This window comes from Hakea prostrata, chromosome 4 (assembly GCF_041222555.1).
Source record: "Hakea prostrata isolate BN-2017 chromosome 4, UWA_Hpros_2, whole genome shotgun sequence".
In the NCBI taxonomy this organism is placed as follows: domain Eukaryota; kingdom Viridiplantae; phylum Streptophyta; class Magnoliopsida; order Proteales; family Proteaceae; genus Hakea; species Hakea prostrata.
In genome coordinates this window covers 53,214,413-53,237,888 of record NC_142603.1, presented here as the reverse complement: position 1 = coordinate 53,237,888, position 23,476 = coordinate 53,214,413, and the positions used below count along the sequence as shown (strand labels likewise).

General features: G+C 36.4%; 1 protein-coding gene across 2 annotated transcripts; it reads left to right on the top strand.

Annotated features, from left to right (window-relative positions):
- Nucleotides 1-3,680: 3,680 nt before the first annotated feature.
- Nucleotides 3,681-9,919, top strand: LOC149019590 (uncharacterized). 2 transcript variants are annotated; one of them, XM_089153566.1, is made up of 3 exons: nt 3,681-4,040; nt 7,591-8,830; nt 9,049-9,919. In XM_089153566.1, the coding sequence occupies exon 2, from the start codon at nt 7,620-7,622 to the stop codon at nt 8,820-8,822; it is 1,203 nt and encodes a 400-aa protein (XP_089009692.1). In that variant the 5' UTR covers nt 3,681-4,040; nt 7,591-7,619; the 3' UTR covers nt 8,823-8,830; nt 9,049-9,919. The 2 variants fall into 2 exon arrangements, with proteins under 2 accessions (XP_089009692.1, XP_089009691.1); XM_089153565.1 differs by lacking the exon at nt 9,049-9,919 and having other exon boundaries at nt 7,591-9,041.
- The last annotated feature ends 13,557 nt before the right edge of the window (nt 9,920-23,476 follow it).

The window sequence follows — 23,476 nt, the reverse complement described above, 5'->3', positions numbered from 1 at the left end:
AAAGTTTGATTAGTAATAAAACCAAACAACAAAGGACAACAATAATTACCCCTATGATAAATTTTATATCATATTTAATGACCGGGACTATATTCACACATTATCACATTGGTTGCTCAAGGTCACGATAAAGCTAGGTTGGGGGAGGTAGGGGAGGAAGATTCAAGGTTCTATGTTTAAAATTTATCATGCAACGAATGAGGGAGGATTAAAATCCTCACCGCTAATTTATTTTTTTTAATTATGGAAAACCTCACCTCACCATTTTTCAAACTGCTTTTTCTAGTCACTTAACTTTATGAATAATCTGAAATTTCTTTATCTTCTTTTCGGGGGTGGGGATCATCTCCCCTTACGGAAAGCACAAAGTGCTTCCCCAACGGCTTTACAACTACAAATTATGTGAGGCTTATAAGTAAAAAAATAATAAAATATTAAGAAAAAAATCCCACCACCCTACTCCCTTTATAATTTGTGGTCAACAGCTGTCGAGAGAGAATCCAGAATCATTTTCCTATTGGGGGTGGAGGGGGTGCGGACAATAAGTCCAGATTACCTCCCCGTCAATAGGAGCACATATTATTTTTCTAACGGTTTTTCGCCACAAATTTGAGTGGACCCATATGAGACTCACAGGAGGCAAGGTTTAAAGTATCTCACGATACCATACGATACTAGCTGATACGAATCCATATTTGACCATACCAAGACGATACATCTCGATACGTCTCTCCATTGAATTACACTAAAATACATTAATCAGAACGATACAATACCCGATACATGACGATACGTCTCTTAAAATCACCTGACCGATACGATACTCAATACCGATACTTTAAACCTTGACAAGAGGTCCCATTTTTTTATTTCTTTTAATATTTTTAATCGAGGTGGGCCCCAGTTCCACCCAACTTTGTGTTGAGGAATTGTCAGGGTTGATCCCGACTCCTGGATGATTCCCTCTTCATCTTCTCCCAATGTAGATGTATAAATGCGCTAGTGACTATAAAATTCCCAATACCTTAAACAACTAATTAACAGTGCAAGCTCATGCATTTGTTACAGTTGAAGTGCTTGAAACATGCTCTCTGTTGAGAGTGTGACTGCTCTCTCTTCTTTCACCATTGCAGCTAATTCTTTGCCAATGCAGTTTCAGTGTTAATTACCAATGAACTGAAAGTTACACTAATGAATTCTTCAATTAAAATTCGGATCACCTCGCATCTATAATCAAGGTTTAAAGTATCCTACGATACTAGCCGATACGTATCCATATTTGACCCAACCGATACGATACATCTCGATACGTCTCTCCATTGAATTACACTAAAATACATTAGCTAGAGTGATACAATACTCGACACAGGACGATACGTCTCTTAAAATCACTTGACCGATATGATACTCGATACCGATACTTTAAACCTTGTCTATAATACTATCTTCAGTCTTCCAACCTGAAAAGGTGAATCCTCTCTGAACGCATCCTATACAAGCTCGAAGGCAACCTGGTCGTAAACCGTCCAAATATTTAGAAATAGAAATTGTAATCCAAATTCACATATTACATTTCAGTAAAATATCTATTACATTCTTAGTACTAATGCAACTTTTTATTTTATCGTTTTTAACCAATCATATTAACTATCTTCCAACAAATCCAGCTGAATTAGTGCCAAAAGATCTCCAAATCATATAAGAATTTCTTTCATACAATCCTAGATCACAGTTTTATTAATAATCATGAATAAGAACATCTGAAAAGCAAACCATTGTCCCACAACATAATTTCTCTTGAGTTTCTATTCTTTTAATTGAGAAGGACTCACTTTTATGTCTCAATGATAAAAATGGAGTTCATCAGTGCACAATTTCCCAATACAATTCTAATCCCAGTACAATGACCCTTTGTTTGAGCTACATATATAGTTAATCTTGACCTCGGGTCATTTGAGCTACATATATAGTTAATCTTGACCTCTCAGCCTCAGAATGGAGAAAAATTAGTAATAATAATACAATAGACAAAGAATGCAGTCCCTGCAAGAACTGAACAAATCAGGGAAGTATTCTTTCTATGAAATCACCAATCATCTGCTGAACCCTACTGATTGGCATCTCATGTCCATGATCCTCCTTAACACCTCAGATATAAAGGAATTGAAGCAAGACGAGCAACACTTCTCCATCTGGTTGGTTGGTTCGCTCTGTCTCTCAAGATGGGAACATCTTGATGGTGGCTGCACAGGGATGGCTATGCTCCTACTGTGGTCAAGCCCACAAGCAGCTAGAATGGTGTGGGTGGAGCGCCTGGCGATGTCCTTGAAAATTTCTCGATCTATAAATTGAAAGAAAAAGAGGGGATTAACAGTTCATTCATTTCAATTTCTAATACAAAACCATGCAAAATAGGCTTATTCATGCCAGCAAGAGCACCGCAAACAATCAGAATCTTAACTATTTGAAGTTCTGTGAAACTTCTGAATATTAATGTTCTAAGCGGAGGATCAACCGTCTAGTCCAATACATGAAATTCTTGTGGGAAGATATACCATGATGGCATGATGAATGGAAGATGGAATTTACCCTTTTCTGAAGCAAGGACTAAACAAAATTGAAAAAGGTTACTAAACAAATTTCTAAAAATTGAATTGAACAAAGATTGGAGAGAAATTCAGGGGCGGACCAAAGATTTAATACTAGGGGGGCGAAGAATGAAAACTAGATAATCTTTTCGTTGGGGAAACACTAATGTTGTTTTGCCATACATATTGTGTGAACCCTTTAAGACGCATTGAAGGTCCCACTTTTAAATTATTTTATTATATTAAAGTATAGGTCTACATATATTTAAAAAAAAATTATAATGATATTTTTTTTGAACAAAATAAAAGTAAATTAAAGCACCAATACAAACAAATATATATATATATATTACGAATGAAATTTATACCCATTTTTAATTATTTTATTCAATATATATAGTATGTAGTACAAATTTACATCCCTACCCAGTCAACCTAATAATTAATCCTTATCTTAGGTTTTAACTATAAATAAATAATAAATATAATATAATTAATTAAACAAGTAAAAGAAAAAAAGAAAGAAGTCCCTGAACAAAGCCATCATTCTTCAAAATTGCCAAAACGCAAAACCCTAACTGCTCTGTCCTTTCTAACAGGGGCAAACGAGTGTGTATGATCCTGGTTTTCTTGTCCTCCTCCATTAAAGCTAAGGTGAACCTTTTTCTTTTTTTCTTCTTCGTGAACACAAGGCAGCATATATGCATTGATGTTTTAGTTTATTTGAGCTTTAGATGCAGGAATTATTTAATGATTTTTTAATTTTTGTGTATATTTATATTGCTGTTTTCAAGTGTCTGATCAGATCCGGACGCTGTTGTTGCTCCGCAGGGATACGGACTCGACCCGCTCCTATCCCCACCGGGGCACCATAGCATGTCGGGAATAATGGGGACATCCATTCTCTCAGTTGGGGATGTGCCGCCCTGCCTTTCGAAGTCGAAGTTATAGAGTCTGAGGGGTTGTACGGTGAAAGAGTTCAATTTTTGTGTGTTGGTTCAGCAAAAGTGTATTGAACTGGATATTTAACACACAAATTCTGTCTCAACAAGAAGCTCCAAATTAAGAGTTTCTTCTGACACACCTAATTGCTTCAGGTGAAAACGCTGGGCACAACCTCTCTCAATTGAGGGTGATCAGGACATGGAAGTAATTTCCTAAAAACCCTAATGTATCTCGTTTCTCTGCACTCTCTCGTTTTTTCGCCTCTCTTGTCTCTCATCTTGATTTCTCTCAACTCTCTCACGACTCCAAAACTGATCTCTCGAATCTCTCTCGTCTCAGAAATCTCTGTCATCTCTCTCGTTTGGAAGCATCTCTGCAACCGATCTCTCTACCAGAAGCCCGAAGCCCTCTTGTGCAAGCAAAGCCCTGTCTCTGCAATCGATATCTCAACCGAAGCCGTGTGTCTGCAACCCACTTCTTGATTTCGTTCATTGCTTCTGATTCGAGGTATTTTACACCTCCTTCTGCATATTTTGGGTAGTTGCTCATTTTATTAGTCCTGCATTCAGAGGGTATTGTTGATTTTCTTCAGAACTTTTGTCATTGAAAATGGTTGTTTACAAATCATTCGTCTCCTAAACTCATGCCATAAAATGATTATGGGTTGAGATTGTTTGGTGGGATTCTGGTTTCCTAACGGTATAATGCCTAAAATGATTATGAATTTGTTTTTGATTTCTTTATCTGAGTATGCTTGGATGAAGACCCGATTGTGGAAGCTAGATGCGTAATCAGTCAGATAGATGTTATTGACTTTGGGCAAAACCTAATAGAGATGCTGGTGTCTCCTTCAACCATTTTGTTGAATGATTGATATTGCTTGTCTTTGCTGTTTTCTTCCTGAGTGCTTTTTAAGGCTGGAATTTTCTGATGAAGAAGGAAGCTGCTTGATGAAATGTTGAACTATGGTGTAATTTTCTATGTTGGAAGTTGGAACAAGTGGAAAATTTTGTTGTTGCTTAGATGATTTAGCCATGGAGCTGGAATTTAATACTTAAAATATACTTTCATTGGGTTATTTTTATTCTTCTTAAATCTACCAGGTACATAAAATGAGATTCTGATGCACATAGTAGTATAGTACTGATAGCCTAGGACTATCTATCTCTATAGTAGTTGAGTGAGGATTACTACCACTGGTTAATCGAAGATCTGAGTTTCCTCGCATTAGTTTGGGAACTCATAGTGATTGTGAGTGGGAGTCATTTCCAGTTTTGGTTCTTTTGGTATTGTTAAGCACAAAAGGTTTTAATACCATACTAGTTGTCACTGCTTGTTGTGCTATTCATAACTTCATCCGAGATGAGCAAGTCGCCGACAAAAAGTTTGAAGAGTATGGAAACCCGCATTGGATACGTGAAGAAGTAATATCAGACCCTTATATTCCCCTTGAAAACACCTAAAATGAAGCAAGACAAATGGAAGAGCAAAGGAAGGCAATTGCAAATGCATTGGCAACAAGAGTGAGACTCCCACTAACCACTTGAAAACATTATAATTTCACTTGATTTTATGTGAGCACCTGTGTATGAACTAAACCAGCATATTTACCTTTTTTTAATTATTTTATATTTATCTTTTTAATTATTTTATTAAAAAAATGTGCCCATTTTTGCACAAAAGTCGTATGTACCATGCAAGATTATGTGCCAATTTTGCCACAGAAACGTGCCCATTTGTGTCCAACCATACAAGATTTTAGTACATATTATGTGCCAAACTTACTCAATTCGGCATAGAAGCATAAAAAGTGCATTCTGTGCCAAATTGGGAAATTTGGCACAGAATCGTTACCATACAACCCCTGAAAGACTGAAACCCATCCAATTCCTTTCATTTTTTCTTTACCATTCTTAAAATGTTTGACAAATTTCTATGTTGTTCCTAGCCTCCTTGTTGACCCCTTTGGCCCCCCCAAATTTTTTTTTCATTGTTTCGTATTTTAGCCATGTCTCAAAGCATTTGCTATGTGATTTTGCCTCCAGTTTGTTAGTTTCAACATCTGGTGTTCATGACGTTGCTTGAGGTAGTCAGAAAGGCTGTGACTGATCACTTAGGCCGCATCGATGGATCGGTAGGGGACAAACACGAAACCGAGAACTAGATCGGCTATGTATTAGATGGTTTGGCTAGGTTTTATGAGTCAAATTAGGGTTAGGTTTTCATGTTACAGACCCACTTTTATGTCAAAGTTGATTTAGGAAAGTTTTACCAAAAAAAAAAAATTTTTTGATCTAGAGAAGTCAATCGTGCATGTTAATTAAAGTTTTGCTTGGAATTAGTCTAGGGTGAAAGGGCTGTAGAATTAGTGTTAGGGTCCTTGATTTTTGAGATAAAGGAAGTTGAGGAAATCTAGGGGAGAGGTCTATAAATGATAGTTGAAATCCATCTTCGAACTTGCCTTCATTTATTAGTTTTTCTTACTGTGAAGTATTTGTACAAAAGTATTTCAATGGGTGTAGACATTTTTTTTTTAATTTTTGGTAAAAAAGGTGAAGACATACTAGCATATAAAGCTCATTTTTTGGGCAAATATAATAGCATTTGAAGCTATTGCACCATCGGTTGAATAGGGAACTTGGAAGTACTCGAATTTGCAGGATTTTATGATTCCACAACCTTTAATAATCTTCACGACTAGCATTTGATTATGAAAAACACTTTGGTGGTTGCAAGAGTTTGAAATGTTTGAAATGTGTTAATAATAGGTTGGCAAAGGGTTTTCTTTTTGATAAGCTGAGATTTTTTGTATAAATGTGCAAGTAGGTAAGGATGGATATAAGACACAAATAAAAGATGTTTTGGATGGGATGTATAAGTGCTGGCTATGGTCGAAAAGAATGGTGTTGGCCTTCAAGAGGTGTGGTCAAATTGTGCCAAACTGCAAAGCTTACTACCATTGCCTGATGACACTGCTTGGCCATATTATCTTGCATCACTTTTGCTTGAACTCTCTCAAAAATTGAGTCATTTGTAGATATAACATGCACTAGGTTGGTAGAGTGTCTACAATCTTTTGTCCTCTAGGATTTACAATATGTATCTCAGGATTCTGTTGTACGTTAAGAAAGTATGTAAATATTCGGAAGGGCAGGTGTGAAATGTAAATAAGGTCTATCCTAAAGTACAATCTTTTTGTGTTGTTCTCACAAAAAAAAAGGGGGAAAAAGAGAGCATATGAAGCTATGTAGTTTATATGTGCTAAAAAGGAGGACAAAAAAAAAGGGGGAATTTATATGTATTTTTTTCTTCAATATATATAGTATTAATACAAATTTACATCCGTATCCCAATCAACCTAATAATCAATCGTTGTCTTAGGTTTTAGTTAAAAATAAATAATAAACATAATTAATTAAACAAGTAAAAAGAAAAAGGAAATAGGTCCCCGAACAAAGCTGTCATTCTTCAAGCTTGACAAAACACAAAACCCAAAACCCTAGCTGCTCTGCCCCCCTTCAAACAGCGGCACCCAATGGCAATAATCGGAAAACCGGTGGCGGCGGCGGCGGCAGCGACGAATGTGTATATTCCTGGTCTTCTTGTCCTCCTCCACTAAAACTAAGGTGAGCCTCTTTCGTTTTACTTGTTCTTCATCGTGGGCACAAGGCAGCATATCTGCATTGGTTTTATAGTTTATTTGAGCTTTAAATGCAGAAATTCGTTAATGCTTTCTCAATTTTTTGTGTATATTTATATTGTTGTTTCAAGTGTTGTTTGCAAGTTATAAGTCTAATTTCTTAATCTTTTTTTGCATATTTGTATTTTATACTGTTGTTTTCAAGTCTTGTTTGCAAGTTATAGAGTCTGAAAGACTGAAACCCATCCAATTCCTTTCATTTTTTCTTTGCCATTCTTAAAATGTTTGACATATACTTTTGGTTAATTTCTATGCTGTTCCTATCCTCCTCCAACCCCTGTTGCCCCCAAAATTTTTTTTTGTTGCTTCTTATTTTAACCATGTCTCAAAGCATTTTCTCTGTGATTTTGGCTCCAGTTTGTCAGTAGTTTCAACGTTTGGTGCTCATGACGTTGCTTGAAGTAGTCAGAAAGGCTGTGGCTGATCACTCAGGCCGCTTCGATGGATCGCAGTATCCCATTATTTTAAATGGTGATGATATATTATCCAATTTGAAATCCGAAAATGAAGATTGCAATGATTTTTCTCCGCTCAAACGCCTTCACGGATGGCAGATTTCAGCAACTGATTCAGAAATCATTGCATTAGGGAGCCAGTTTTGCCAAAAATTGAAAAAGAAGCTCAAAAAACATAAATCTTTTGACAAGGAAGAGTGTCTAGGACTTCTGAATACATTTCTGAAGGAAATGGGGAAGAAGGTTGGTACCTCCAGTGCTGTTGATTATTCAGATTCAAGGTACACTTATCTAATGGTTGAAAAGTTGAGATCTTTCATTCCTCGAGATGTTGCACATTTGGTTTTAGAGGCTTCTTTGCAGCTGGAACTTTGGGAATTGGTTGAAACTATAATTACTCAAGGGCTTGTTAGCCATTCATCATCTACGTATGTGCTTCAGGCTCTCATTGATGCAAAGAGATCTGATTTGATCTGTTGTTGTATCAAGCATTTTTCTGACTTTGGGTCATCAGACTTGCTTTCTGTATTGAAATACTTTCTTTCCCCACCAAAAGAAGCATATGGTAGTATGGTCAAGGTTAGGAAAGAATGGGAAAGCCAAGCTCTTTTGGCCATTGAGAAGTTAGCCTCTGAAAACCTCAGAGGAAAGAAATATAATTTAGCCAAGCAAGCTTCGCTCCTGCTGATGATAGCCCATGATGGGTTCTCGACGTCTGAACTCTGTTTGCATTACTTGTTTGCATCAACAAACCTTGATGAACTGATATTGTCTTCTTCTATTGGGAGATTGGATGGTTCAGAGATGCTTAGTTTGATTCAGTACATCAGGAAATGGTTGGGGAAGTACGAGAGATTCCCCCAAGTAGTCCCCTGTCCAGCAGCAGCTCAGGTTTTGGGTCTTAAAGCTTGTAACTGGGTGCCGTCCCCCGAGTCCATTCTCAAGTATCTTGGATTGATGCTGGATGTGCATTTCTTATCCTTGGTGTTGCACTCAGGATTTCATGAAGAGCTGGGAGCTCTTGAGGTGATTTCAAAGTCTTCAGCTTTGGATGCTAAATCTTGTTGTTTTGCAGCTAATGCAATTGAGAACTTGAGAACAGAAGCAGGACAGCATGAAGGGTGCCTAGGCTAAACCAGTTGGTATTCCATTGACCTTGTACTTTTGCTTTTCATGGTTTTTGTAACATCTGCGGCAGTACACTTCTTGCAACATGGCATTTAACTAGAAATTTTGGAATTCCTTTCTTTTCTTTTTTCTTCCCCAATTATTGTTGTGGCAATCCGTATTGGTTATTAAGAGGTAATTGACTTCCTGATTGAGCACAAATTTAGAAACTGATATGTGTAGTCTTCTACAGGGCTTAAAATGAATCATAAGGCAACATAGGAGTTTGATGAAGAAGATTTTTCTCTCCAGAATTTCAAATTATTGGAGTTCTCACTGCACGGTGTTTGATTTGACGGAAGGTCATCTAAAGACATTTCAATCTCCAAGCAGTAAGGGATTCCCCCCTCACTAATGCAGTACTCTATTTGAATGATCAAAATAGTAACCAAACAAGATCTTTTAACAGAAAATGAATTCCAGATTTGAAAGGTTCTCTTTAGCACAAATCAGATGGGATCAAAACAAAGACTTACAGAGATATCTTAATCAGAACTGTAAATTCACAGTAGGGGAAAAACTGTAGAGCAGAATAGAAATAGGCTGAAGTGAAGTTTAACAACTTAAGATGGAAAAGGTCCCCTGAAATCATGATGTCAAAATAATGGATATATGTGATTGTTTAAAAAAAAAACAGAAAGCAAGTCACAAAAATGAACATTCTAATGAATGAGGGATGTGAAACAACAAAGGAACACCCTAGCTACACACCGCAAGTCGGATTGGACACCAACTTACCATAATCAAACACAAGATTTTTCCATAGAGAATAATAATACTACTATTATAAAAGCATGAACTCAAGAGAAATGTCTACATTTATATTTACTTAAAAGTCCCAAAACATTTGATTTGCATAGAATAAAAAATAATACCCAACGTAGAGCTGTTCTAGTGGTTGAAACTAACACCTCTTAGTGAAGAGGTCGTTGGGTTCGACTCTGCTAAGGCATATTAATATCCTCATCCCCTGGCTTAATAAAGCCTCCTTTGTACCAAAAATAAAAAATAATACCCAAAACTTTAATTTTATTTAACAATATAATAATAATTAATATTATATGCAATCCCATGTTCAATAATGCATAATTACTTGATAATTATTTTCTTTCTTCTTTGTAATTAATTTTTTATTTCTTATCATTTTGTTTAATTTAACTAATTAGTTATTCTAGTTCTCTCCCCTCCTCTCAATTATAGGAGATAAGATAAGTTACTTGTACATACACTATTGTGGAAGAGAAAAAAAAAATTAAAATTTGAATGTCAATAAACACTAAAATGTCAGATTGACCAAATACCACAAGAAATCCAATAAAACTTTGCTCTACAACTGCAAAACTCTACCAAATTCAACTAATTTTAATGAAATACTACTTCAAAATTATAGTTGTAATAAAAAGAATATGTCAAGAATCACCTAATATATATATTGAAATATATATAACAAAAGGGGACCCCCTCCTCACTAACCTCCCAGGTCACATTTGTGTCTCATTTTCTTTTAAATGATTCAGCAATCTTGTCTGTCTAGCACCTATTATTCATCATATTCAAGTCTATGATCACCACTGAGTCACCCTTCGAATTTTCTTTTGGGAGAATCATCCAGCTACAACAGAAGCCTTTAATATTCTAGGAGGGGTTCTATAACAACAGTGACCTTTCCCAAGGTTTAAAGTGTCCTACAATCAGGGGCGGAGCCAGGATTGAACATGGAGGGGCCGAATGAGGGGCCAAGTGGGACCCACTGAGGTCCCATCTAGAATATATTATTATATTTTAATGTAGAGTTCCTAAACCCTAAAAATAGGTAAATTAATAAAAACGGAGGAGAGAGAGAAAAGAAAATTTGAGAAAGAGAGAGGAATACGATGGGAGAAGATTTAGAAAAACCAAAGTTGCAACTACCAATAGGAGACGAGAGAAGAAAAAAGAGAAAAAGAGGAAAAAAGAGGAGACATGAGAGAATAAATAGAAATGAAAAAGGAGAGAAATATAAGGAGAAACATGGATCGGAGTTAGTTTTAATTATAATTTAACTTTCTCCTAAAACAGGGATTTAATGATAACCAAAGAAGAGATTAGAAAACATTCTACCCACATCTTTATCTTAAATAATTTTAATTTTGGAGGGGGGCCAAACGGATCCATAAAGATAGAAAACAAGGAAAAAAAGAATTTAGAATTTCAAAACCGGGGGGCCATGGCCCCTCCGGTCCCAACGTGGCTCCGCCACTGCCTACAATACCATACAATACTAGTCAATACGTATTCATATTTGACAAAACTGATAAGATACATCTCGATACATCTCTCCATTGAATTATACTAAAATTCATTAGCCAGAACGATACAATACTCGATCAAGGACAATACATCTCTTTAAATCACCTGACCGATATGATACTCGATACCGATACTTTAAACCTTGACCCTCCCTAGGTTACTCCTTGACCACGTCTCTATATACGAACCATACGAAGTTCTCTCCCCTAAACCAAAAAAGAAGTTACAGGTACAGGTGAGTTCTTCAATCACTGAACCAAAAACCAGTATGCCACTTCCCAAAATTAATTAACAGAGAACACTTTAACCATCCAATGTTTATCTATATATGCCTTGAAATATGTGGGGAATCCCAAAAAGAATGTCTGGTGATGCTTGATAGAATGACTTTGTCTTAACCTGATCCGAATAAGCAGGTGCATTGACATGGAGGCTGTGAAGCTTGCCACCTGCTCTATATGCACCCCTTCACTACCCCTCCTCACTAATAGGTGCATCTACATCCACCCCTGGTTGGAATCTGGATCCTCACCCCGTCCGGGTAGCATAGAGTGCTCCCCGACGGTTTCCGACCCACGGATGAAATTTTAAACTTTATTTTTGTTTTTTTTCAAAAAGTAATTTTCACCGTAGGCCCCACTGTTTTTTGTGGCCGGAACCCGTCGGGAAATACAAAGTGCTCGCTGTCGGGGGAGCTGATCCAGATTCGTCTGGATTAACAAGATCGCTCATCTTGCCTTGACTATGAAAGCCGTATAATGCTCTGTAAGTGTTTATTCACCTTTGCCCTCTAGGAGGTCTTGACTATGAAGCCTCGTTTGTTGATTACGAAGACCTGAATAATCCTCTATAAATGTTTTTTCAACATTACCCTCAAGGAGGTAAACCCTACAGCGCCACCCACCACCACCTCCACCACCACCTCCACCTGCCACCTCCCCCCCTCAATATATTTAAAAAAAAATAGAAAAACATCCATCCTTTTCTAAGATTAAATTGATATTTGAGATTTGGATGGTCCAGACTACATTAATATCAAAAGAGGTACTTTAATGAGTAAGTATATGGTCGAATAAAATAAAATATTAAAGGGAACATAACAAAGATTCTTTTGATTTTTGGAATACGAGAATTTAATTACTTTCACATCATCTCATGACTTTATGACTTTAGTTGAAAGTTGATATTCTCTTGAGACTTCAGATTCTTATCACTTTCACATCTTCACATGACTTAAGTTTAAATTTGATATTCTTGACTATTTTGAAATCCTTTTTCTTGATTACGAAGGGCCTGGTTTCCAGTTTCTTGATTACAAAGGGCCTGGTCTTGAATATTTTGAAACACAGTTTCTTCATTATGTAAGGCCTCCATGAGTGTTTCTTCAACATTGTTAGATCTTCCACGACCACGACCTCCTTTGATCCTTCGGTTCTCGTCTTCTACCTTTGTAATTGAAAAATAATCATTCAAACTCATTAAAAACAAATAGTCTAATTTAGTTATATTGTTATGATTGAATTAGAAATAAAAAAATTTTATGTCACTTGACTCACCAACCCTTCTTAATCCACTGAGATTTTTTTCTTATAAATTACTTACATTTCAATTGCCTCCAGAATATCAAGCTTATTCTTTAAAAATAGATAAATTGAAAATCATTGTGTTTAAAGGAATTCTAATAAATAAATAAAAAAATTTAGAAACACCCCAAATGAATTAGCAAAAACCAAAGACATCCCCAAAATATATCAACTTGGCAGAGACACCCCAAAATGCCTCTTAAATGTTCACAATGGTACACTCCGGTTAGCAAATTCATATATTACCCTTACTCTCTTGTGACTTTACAATGTTGCTCTTAAAAAAAATTAAATCCTAAATTTCATCTTATTTCTTACTCCATGAATTCCTCTTTCCTAAATTCGTAATTTTTTACCATAAGACAAGACATAGAATAAGACAACTAAGGGTATACTCGTCATTTCCTTTAACTATTAACGTTTCTAACGAATAAGGGGGTCATTGCCATTTTGGCATAGTTTTGGGATATCTATGCTTTTTGTCAATTATCTTGGGGTATCCCTACAATTTTTGCTAAAAAAATCATGCATATTGTACAAACAAAGTAGTTCAAATTACAAGGAAGAAATACAAAAAGGAATGATATGCTCTTAAAATGCCTCACGCGATTAGCATTTTAATAAAGGTCACAATTTTAAACATTTCTTTGCATTCACTTAATTCACTTAATGGACTTAATAAAGGGATAGCCAGGGTTGATGAGATTAAGTTCCCTGGGGGACAGGGGAGGATCACTCAATCAACTCAAGATCAAGCTCCAACAATCCCAAGCTAGCTTAATCCATATATGCCTAAACCCTGGTCTTTTCACACTAAATACCATCAATTATTCAGAAAATAACTATGAAAATTTTTATTTAAGTGACATGAGAGCACAACAGGCCAAGTGAAGGCAACATGTTAACTCTTTGCTATGTTCTTCACTGGCTCTGCTTTATCCCACCACTATCTTCTCATTCTTCATTCTTTTTCATAGTGTTACCATCCACAGGCACTCTTCACTAACCACACACAACAGTGTAGCTACAAGAACCATAAATCAATTCTGATTATCTTAGGACATTTCTTTCTCCAGACTAATAAACTTGGAAGGAAAATTAGAAAAGAACAATTTTCATGTAAAGCTTACATATGGTGATCAGCTTTTTTTAGTGGTAGTACATTTTCCGATTGGCTTTGCTTAACAAATCAATGCTTCCATCAATCACAAAAATATACCAAATAGCTTTGAAAACATTACTAGAAAGAAAAAGAGGAATCAAGAATTTATGTTTTCCAAACAATTTATTTATTCTTTAAAAAATATATTGTTCCATACATGGTGTGTTAAATAGAAATGATAAATGACAACTTAGAAATTTTATTTTTGGTGGAGAATAGTCTTGCGCTTACATTATAGAGCTTTGCCTTGTATCAGGAATCAACCATTTCCTTGTTCTGCAATATGACATAGCATCACCAATATACTATTAATCCATGGGAGAACATACTTTTCATTGCCTGACCTGTTGAAGAACGCCAGTGTTTTAGTCATAATCTTAAATTTAGTTTTTAAAATAAGAGCAAATTGTACAGGTACCCCAAAATGAAGGCCTAAAAAAAAAAACCCCACTTTATGTTTGAGAAACAAAGAGACCCCAGTATTAGGTTTTCATTAAACACTTTAGTCCAATCCGTTTGCAAACACCGTTAACTCACTGTTTATATATTTTTAATTCCCAAATACCCTAATCCAAATCTGAAATGTGATTTGATCAGTATCGTGAGAGTTTGAAACAGTAGTCATCTATCTCAGAGTCAAAAACACAAACACCTTGTGGCCATGATCAGGCGACGTACTAAATGGATCTATGAGTGCAGTGAGCAACAAGATGCCTCCATGGCCGCTGAGGTAAAGCCTGCTTGACTTATATGATAAAAATGGAAGCTCTCACAACAAACAAGGAAAGGTGGGCGAGAAGGGTTTTCTAAACAGCGGTAGTAGCAGCTCTGAACAAAATTTCTCTGCTATATACCTCTTGACAGGTAATGAAATAGAATTAAAACAACTTTTATGAATCAAATAGAAATTTTAAGTTGTTTTATACTAAAGAAATTTTACATGTAAACGCTAGATCTCTGAGGCTTTATCTAACAGATGAGACAAACAGGTTGTGCCTACCTAAGGAATCATCATGGAGTTGTCTTTTAAAGAGTAGTGGAAGAGAAAATTAGCAATGGCATTTCTTAGGTAAACCCCGGGAAGACCTCCAGCAGCGATGGCTAAGGAACTTTTGAGTGAACTGCAAGAGAGGTTTGAGGAGGTGGATCTGCTGCTGCTGATTGTTCACGGCAAGGAGGATAGGCGAGATCAATTGACTGGCTCCAACATTTTGCATCAGATCGTTGGTGAACCTCAGGAGAATGTTGATTTGGTCTTTGGCAAGATTGTCGACTGGCTCCGTAGAAGGGCCGGCGAACCACTGTTTGTTGCCTCGCCTCCATCACCACCTAGTTACGGCCACACTTTGTCATTCTTGAACAGGTTCATCTTTGTAAATTTGATATTTTGAAGTCCTTGAGTGTCAAATAAAAATTTTTTTAAGGGTATAATAGTCTTTAAGATTATATAGTTAACCATTCTAATGTAATAGGACTCGTATTTTTCAAACATAAAGTGAGATGTCAGTGTTTTTTAACATCTATTTTGGAATGCTTGTGCAATTTGCTCTTAAAATAATATATACTCCAATGCATGGGTTTCTAAAGACTTCCTATAAAGAGATCAGTGAGAAGTCATATGGTATGGTACTGTCTGGACAACATTATTCATGTCAGAAGCATACGAATTGTATAGTAAGTCATTCTTTTTTTTCTTTTAATGGAGAGGAGTCCCATGATCAATACTTCTTTTCACATATTTTTCTAATGTATAACAGTACAGAACTGTAAGAGATAAATAGGGCCCTTATTACCAAAGTTTACAAAAGGTTAGAAACATAGGCAGAGGGAGTTATCAATTATGAAGTTGAACCTATGGAAGTTGTGGGACACAAATGGACCTATTTTCTGAATATTGTTTTGTGTAACAGAATGCTCGGCTTGTGTGTGTGAGTTTGTGTGCACTGAGGGATGAGAATCTGTCATTGGGTTTCTACCAAAAGTAAATTAGTAACAATGCCCATATACATAGCTACCCCATCAGAAAGAGAGAGCATATTGAACATTAATTCCCACATTGAGATCAAATGCTCCAGCAACTTGTATTCATCAGCTGAAGTCATAGACAAGACAAATGCCCTAATCTGAAGGGAAGACAGAGAAGGTTAGTAATAGATACCCAAAACAAAACTACGTGCATTGAATAACTAATATTAGAAAGTGTCATAATCATGTGGAGTGCATTTCTATTTTCTAGAAGAGTTACTTTCCCAATTACTAGAGGACAGACCTCTGAGCTTGCAAGTGAGCATAATTAAACCTAGTATCTCTAGGAAGATCTTCCTCACTAGTGAGAACTGAGAACCATGGGAAAAGAAGAAAAAAAAACCATGGAACTTAATTTCGGCAAATTTCGCCGAAATGGCGAGTTTCGCCCCCGGTGAAACGAAACCAGGGGGCGAAACGATATTTACTAGATATCGCCGAGAAATCGGCGATATATCGCGATATTTTGCGATATTTTGGAAAAATTCATTTTTTAAATTTTTGTGTGTGTGATTTTTATAATATTTATTACACTTTTTAGGCGATTTCTCTCACGATTCTATCACAATCTTACCAATTTTATCACAATGATTCAAGACTCAAAAGTTAATGTGCTAAATGTAATTAGGAGGATAATTTACATAGAATGACTTATAAATAGGAAAAAATTTTATAACAAAATCTTCAAGATTAATGAGCAATCTTACCCAAAGCGAGCGAAAAGTCGGGTCGCCCAAGCAACAGCCAAGCGGACATAAAGGGAAAGAAACAAATGGGCGCTCGGTTTGCGGGGGAGAGAGAAGACAGGGGGAGACCGAGATGATTTGGAGCAAGGTTTGCAGCAAGAGAGAGAAGAGAGAGGCGCGAGAGCGCAACGAGGCAAAAGAAAGAGATCGTGGAGAGACCCGCAGATGAGAGAGAGAGCCGGAGATGATTTTGACACCGGACCGAGACCCCCCCGACGGAGCAGGGCCCCGCGAGAGATGGCGGGAGCAACCCGAGACCCCGAGGACAACGAAACACCCAAAGGAACCGAAACATCCTCGATCCAACCGAAAAGGAATCCCGCGAAACACCTGCCTCAGCACCAAACACAACGGGAGGAACAAAAGCCGAACCAAAAAAAGCGGATTGAATGAATGAGTGAATTCCCGCGGGCTTAGATGTGGAAAGAAAACCACCACCAGAACAGGATCGGAAACAGAAACCACAAAGCAAAGGGTGATGGAAAAGTCCACATGGAGATCGAAGATGCCGAATGGGAGATGCAAAAGACGACATGGGTAGAAGAATATACCATCACGAACCGCCGAAAGCGAAAAAAACAAGAAGAAGACGGGAACCAATTTGGGGTTCCTTCCCGCCGAGGGTTTGGGGTTAAAAGAGAGAAGGGCGGCAGCCCCGGAGCATGGAACTACTCGCCGGAAAAGGCCGCGATATGTGCTTCAGTCGGCGATATAGCGATGCCCGAATTTTCGGCGACTTTTGGATATGTCGTTCGTACATGGGTTTCGTGTCGCCCTCTAGCGACTCAACGAATTTTCTCCGACAAATCGCAAAATGTCGGCGACATTTTGTTCCATGATCTTACCAACTATATTCTAGTGATCTAGTCCTCAAAAGTCAACATGCCAAATGTGGTTAGGGAAGAGTATATACATGAAATAATTTATGGAAACAATTTAAATTATGAAGAGATTTTGTAATAGAATCGTCGATTAATCATTCCAATTATGTCCGAATGATTTAGGCCTTAGAAGGTAACACGTTAAATGTGGCTAGGCAGGAGATTTAAATGGAAATATTTACTAAGAAATAATTTAAATTTACCACGTATTTGCATCAAATTAGGGCTCAAAATGACAAAAAAATATCCCCGAAACTGGTGGGCGAAAATTATCAAAGTCAACATGCCAAATGTGATTAGGGAAGAATGTATACATGAAATAATTTATGTCCTAATGATGTAGGCCTCACAAGGTAACATATTAAATGTGGCTAGGTAAGAGAATTTAAATAGAATAATTTTTAGGAAATAATTCAAATTTACCACATATTTGCATCAAATTAGGATATGTATCAAATTTACCAAAATTATTGAGTAAAAATACTCAAAAAATTTAGGGGCGAAAATTTCTATAGGGGCGAATTTTTTTTTACTCAATAATTTTGGTAAATTTGATACCTATCCTAATCTAATGCAAATATGTGGTAAATTTGAATTATTTCCTAAAAATTATTCTATTTAAATCCGGGCGAAACTAAGTTCCTTGGTGAGAACTCCTAATGCTCTTAGGCGATCCTCCATGCATATTGTAGCATTGTCCACTTCGACCATTACCTGGTCATCTGCATATAAAAATCATAGACAAAATACTATCAAGCAAGACCATAACCAATTGCCCATATAATGTTACTCATAATCTAAGTATTAACATTACATATAACAGCTTTGAATGCTATTCTTTTCTTTTCTTTTTCCCCCTTTATTTTAGATCTCATCGCCCTCCTGTTCAACCTCATTCAAGGTCTCTCAATTGAATCATATGTGGTGAGCGGAGGAGATTGTTAGCAAAATGACCCAAGGACCCTCTTAAGGTTTTGATGATCACAAACACATTTAACATCTGAGTCTTAGTGTACATTGCACAGAGTCTAAAAAGTATATAAAGACCAACTGTAGTGCTCACATGACTAGGAGAACCAAGACTGGACCAACATAGTCATGCAAGTGCACCTCATTGATTCAACTAGATTTTTTAACTATATTCGAATATTTTAACTATGTTCGAGTATTTTTATCTAATTACCCGATTACTTTGAATTTGGATCAGATATTATCTTAAAATCTGATTAATTAAATGAATTCAAATTTAATTATAAATTTACACATCAATAGATATTGGATTTGAATTTGGATAATGTATTTAATAATTGAATACGAATTCAGATATTACCATATCCGAGTCGATTTTCATCAGTTTACATCTCAAAAAATAATGTACATCATATATTAAAATCTATAGATTTCATGAGGCCGGGGGTTTTAAAAATCTAGGGTTTTCAAATTTTGGGGGGTATATTTTAAAAAATAGGGGGTGGGGGGTTGGGGGGGGGGGGTGTAAATATTTAAGGGTTGATATTTCCTACTTTTTCAATTTTTTGGGGGTTTATTTTTTAAAAATAGATGTTGGGGGGTGGGGGGGAGGTATTTTTTTTCCCAAAAAAATATTTTTTGGGTGGTGTTTGTGGGTGGGGGGGGGGGGTGTTTTTTTTTTTTTTTTTTTCTCCTCCCCCCCCCCCCCCCCACCTCCCTTTTTTTTTTTTTTAAATAATTTCTTCTTGTTTTCCCCCAATTTTCTCCCCCCCCACACCCTAAAAAGTCTCGAATAGTACTAGATATAAGGGAAAATGAAGACTAACAAATATTTGAGAATTTATATGGTGAATTTATAGAATGGGTGTGTGTTCATCTACTTTGTACTTTGTACTTGTACCAAGACAATGACAAAGTTTATTGATATGACTACATTCTCTGTAATGAGATATACTAAAACTCCATGAATGGGCTTTCTGACATACAAAATCATATGTGTTGTGCTTAATTCAAGTGAACAAGAGGCACATGTATTGTATTTATTCCCTTATTTATTAAGCATTGAAAAAAAAATACTTATGTATATGTCGTCCAAATATAAATTGTGTTTTTTATTTGTAAAACTTAATATAATTAAAAAAAATTATGATTTAAACATGAAAAATATCTAAAGGGCCTATGATTCAAAATAATTTTATGATTTGAAAATAAAAAATAATCTAACAATTTTATGCTCAACAAATACTTACAAAATTAGTTTTCTCCAATGTTTTAGTAGTTGTATTTGAAAATTTATCATTAAAGCTCATTTTCATATTATTCTCACAGCCTACATTTAGAATGAGAAGGTGAGGGAAAGTAAGGGGAAAAAATGTGTATATAGATAATATTGAACTTAATTTGTACTCATAGCAATATCTTATGCACGCCAAAATTGCATGACTATCACATATAATTAAAATGACTTCTAATTGTTGTTTTAACGAAACATAGCTTGCATTACCAAAACAAATTGTTTGGTTGGTAAAATCAACACCTCCAATGGTTTATGCATTGCTGGGGCTTAGCTTCTCCTTTGCAACATTGGGTATTTGGGACATCACTCAATGGGGAAGAACTGATAGAAACCCAAATTGCCACACCCCCAATGACTATTCAAACGAACAACAACCAATAAAAGTGATTAAAAGGAAAAATCTCTAGAGATGCTAACCCATTTAGCATCTTTTTGTTTTTTTTGGATCTGAGGTTCATCCGACCAGCTTGGGTGCACCACAACTACATCATCAGGGGAGTTTTTTATTATATAATTAATATAGAAGGGGTTCGCCCCTAACTCGAGGGGATTTGAACTCTGACCTCCTATGTGGAAATATTGGTCTTTTACTAATTGAGCCACCCCTCGAAGTTATCTAGCATCCTTTTAACCCTATAGAAATCCACATTACTCTACCAACTCTCGCTATACTCTTTAGTTTTGTGTTCTCTCCAAAGTCAAAGGCCCCTGTGGACGATGTGTTAAGGAACCACGAACAACTTTTGCCCTGATGCATGACCTCATAATATTCTCTACTCCATTGACCGTTGTCTTTATTTCATTCTGTATCAGAGTGGACTAATAAGTGCATGATGGTAAAATGAATGGATTGCCCAATATCGGCCCACCAAACATATCTATATATATACTTAGTGTAAAGTGCAGAATACAAAAGCTACATGGCTAAGTACAATATCATATCTATTCCCAAAAGATAAAAATAAAGTCGAGGAGGACAGCCAAACAACAAATTGGCTATCTTAATATACCTATCATGTCATGCCAACGCAGAGCTGTTCTAATGGTGTGACCAACACTTCTTAATGAAGAAGTCGTAAGTTTGACTCTTGTTGAGGCATATTAATATCCCATATATATATACGTGTGAGTCTTATATAATCTTTAAAGATCTTCATTGCTGAAATTATGATATCCATGACAATCCAATTATTTACAGAAGCCTCGCCTAAAAAAGGAAAATGGTAGCCACGAGGAAAATGGAGGTTATTTCAGTGGTCACCAATAGGAGAGGGGCATTGGTGGGGTTTTTGGAGAGATGAAGGAATATGATGGGTGAAGGAGAATCCCTTCACCCACCGAGGGAGCAAAATGAATGAAAATTAATTGAAAGGAGAATCCCTTCACCCACTAAGGGAGCAAAATGAATGAAAATTAATTGATGGGGTATTTTGGTCTTTACACATTTAAGAGGGTATTGAACAATTCACAACCCAAACTTAATTGTCAAAAGGTTTGACCATTAAGAGGGATTTGCAATATTTGAACTTAATCAATGGGAGCATTATGCAATTTAAACCATATAAGGGGCATCAAGAATTTAAGGCCCACCTAAGGGGTTCCATGCCAAAATTTCTCAAGAGAATATATTTCCCAAACTCATCATTTCTTGAAGCAAGGTTGGGAAACAACCCATCATGAGCATAGACAAGCATAATAGAAGGAAGAGAAGTTCTTAAAAAATGACTGATATGGAAGATAGGCTTTGGTGATCAAATTGATGTATGGACTGATCCTTGGGTGTCGGGCCTCAAGAACTTCAAAATTCAAACAAGAAGACCTCGAGAGTGTGGGGTGACAAAAGTGGCAGATTTGATCAACCAAAATTCAAGATCATGGAACAACACTGAAATTATTAGATGGTTTTCTCAAGAGGAAGCAAATGCAATTTTAAGTATTAAATTAGCTTTGTTTCCTTCATCTGATCTATTAGTTTGGGGAGGTAACAACAATGGAAACTTCTTTGTTAAGAGTGCATATAATATCTTAATGCAGCAGCAACTTACAGAGGAAAAGAGGAGTCCATCATCATCTAAGATACCCAGTTGGGATGAAATGAAAGAAGAACATTGGAAGGAGACTTGGAGGTGCAAGACATTGCCAAAAATAAAAAATTTCATATGGAGGGCATGCAATGAATGTCTGGCCCCAGGAACCAACCTACAAGCAAAGAAAATTGGTGTGGAATCTCTATGTGGGGAGTGCGATCAGGTAGAAGAAACAACTCCACATGTGCTCCTCCATTGTCAGTTTGCAAAAAGAGTGTGGTTTGGTTCCCCTTTGTCTTTGAGAGTTTCAAATGATTGTTGCAATTCTCTCATGGAATGGATTACAATGTGGAAGGAATTTAGTAAATTGGGAAATCATGAAGCAGAAAAATTTAAATGTTTAAGCTCCTTTGTGGCGTGGTGGTTATGGAAAGTTATGAATTATCGGATTGTGGGAGGAAAAAAATGGAAACCAATAGAAGTTATCACTATGGCTGTTAGCGAGCGCTGTAGAATTTTTAGAAAATCTGATGGTATGCAAACCATCCTTAATCTTGACAGAGGGAAACAATGAAGAGATGGAACAAGGTTGGCAACCCCCTCCACAAGACTTCGTGAAGGTAAACATAGATGCATCATGAATTGCAAAAACAAAAAGGGGGGGGGTGCGGGGATCATTATTAGAGATGCAAACGGTAATCCTCTTGGAGCTTCATCGTTACAGGGAATTATAATTCAGCCAGAAGAAGGCAAAGTTTTGGCTTTCAGATCATGATTATTAGAGGCGATTGCAAGTGGTTATGATTCCATTCTTATTGAAACGGATTGCAAGCAATTAATCAACTATATCAAGGGAGAAGTACAACCACCGATGAGTATAGCTCCATTGATGCAAGATATCTCTTATCTTCTTGATAGTTGTATGCATAGTTTTCCTTCTTACATTCCTATGAGTTCTAATGTAATAACGGATCTCTTAGCCAAGAAGGCCATCTACCACTCTAGAATCCAGATAAACCACAATCAGAATTTGACTTGGCCAGAACCAGTCTAAATCCATCAATCCGATTATAGTTCTTGGAACTTTGACTAAATACAACTACAAGCCCTTTTGGTTTCGGGTCCGAAAGAATGGTCGCTTTCCAGTCAGTGGTTGGTGGAACTCTATGTACACCTTCCCCTCTTGCCCGCTTTGAATAGAAGTAATGTTTACAAAAAAAAAAAAATCACTTTTAGCTGATTTTACACTGAGATTCACGAGTACAAATCAAGCTAGAAAGTGATTGAGCCTAAATTTTTATCGGTGACAATGAGAGTAAAAGATTGTATTATCTTCACACATCTCCACCACATATTCGAGAGAAAGATCTATTTATAGCGCATTGATAAAACCGATCAAAAGTGAACCCCCACCCCACCCAAAAAAATAAAAAAATAATAAATAATATATATATATAATTTATTATGAGTTGTGAAGATAATATATCCTATACCTATAAAAGTAGAAGATCCCAACAAGAAGTGATTAGCTATCCTTGGGTTTTTCTTTCATTTGATCATCCAAACGACATAAAATCAATGTGGTTTACATCTTGTGTGAAGATTTATAAGCATTTTGAATGACATTCTAACGAAATCTAAT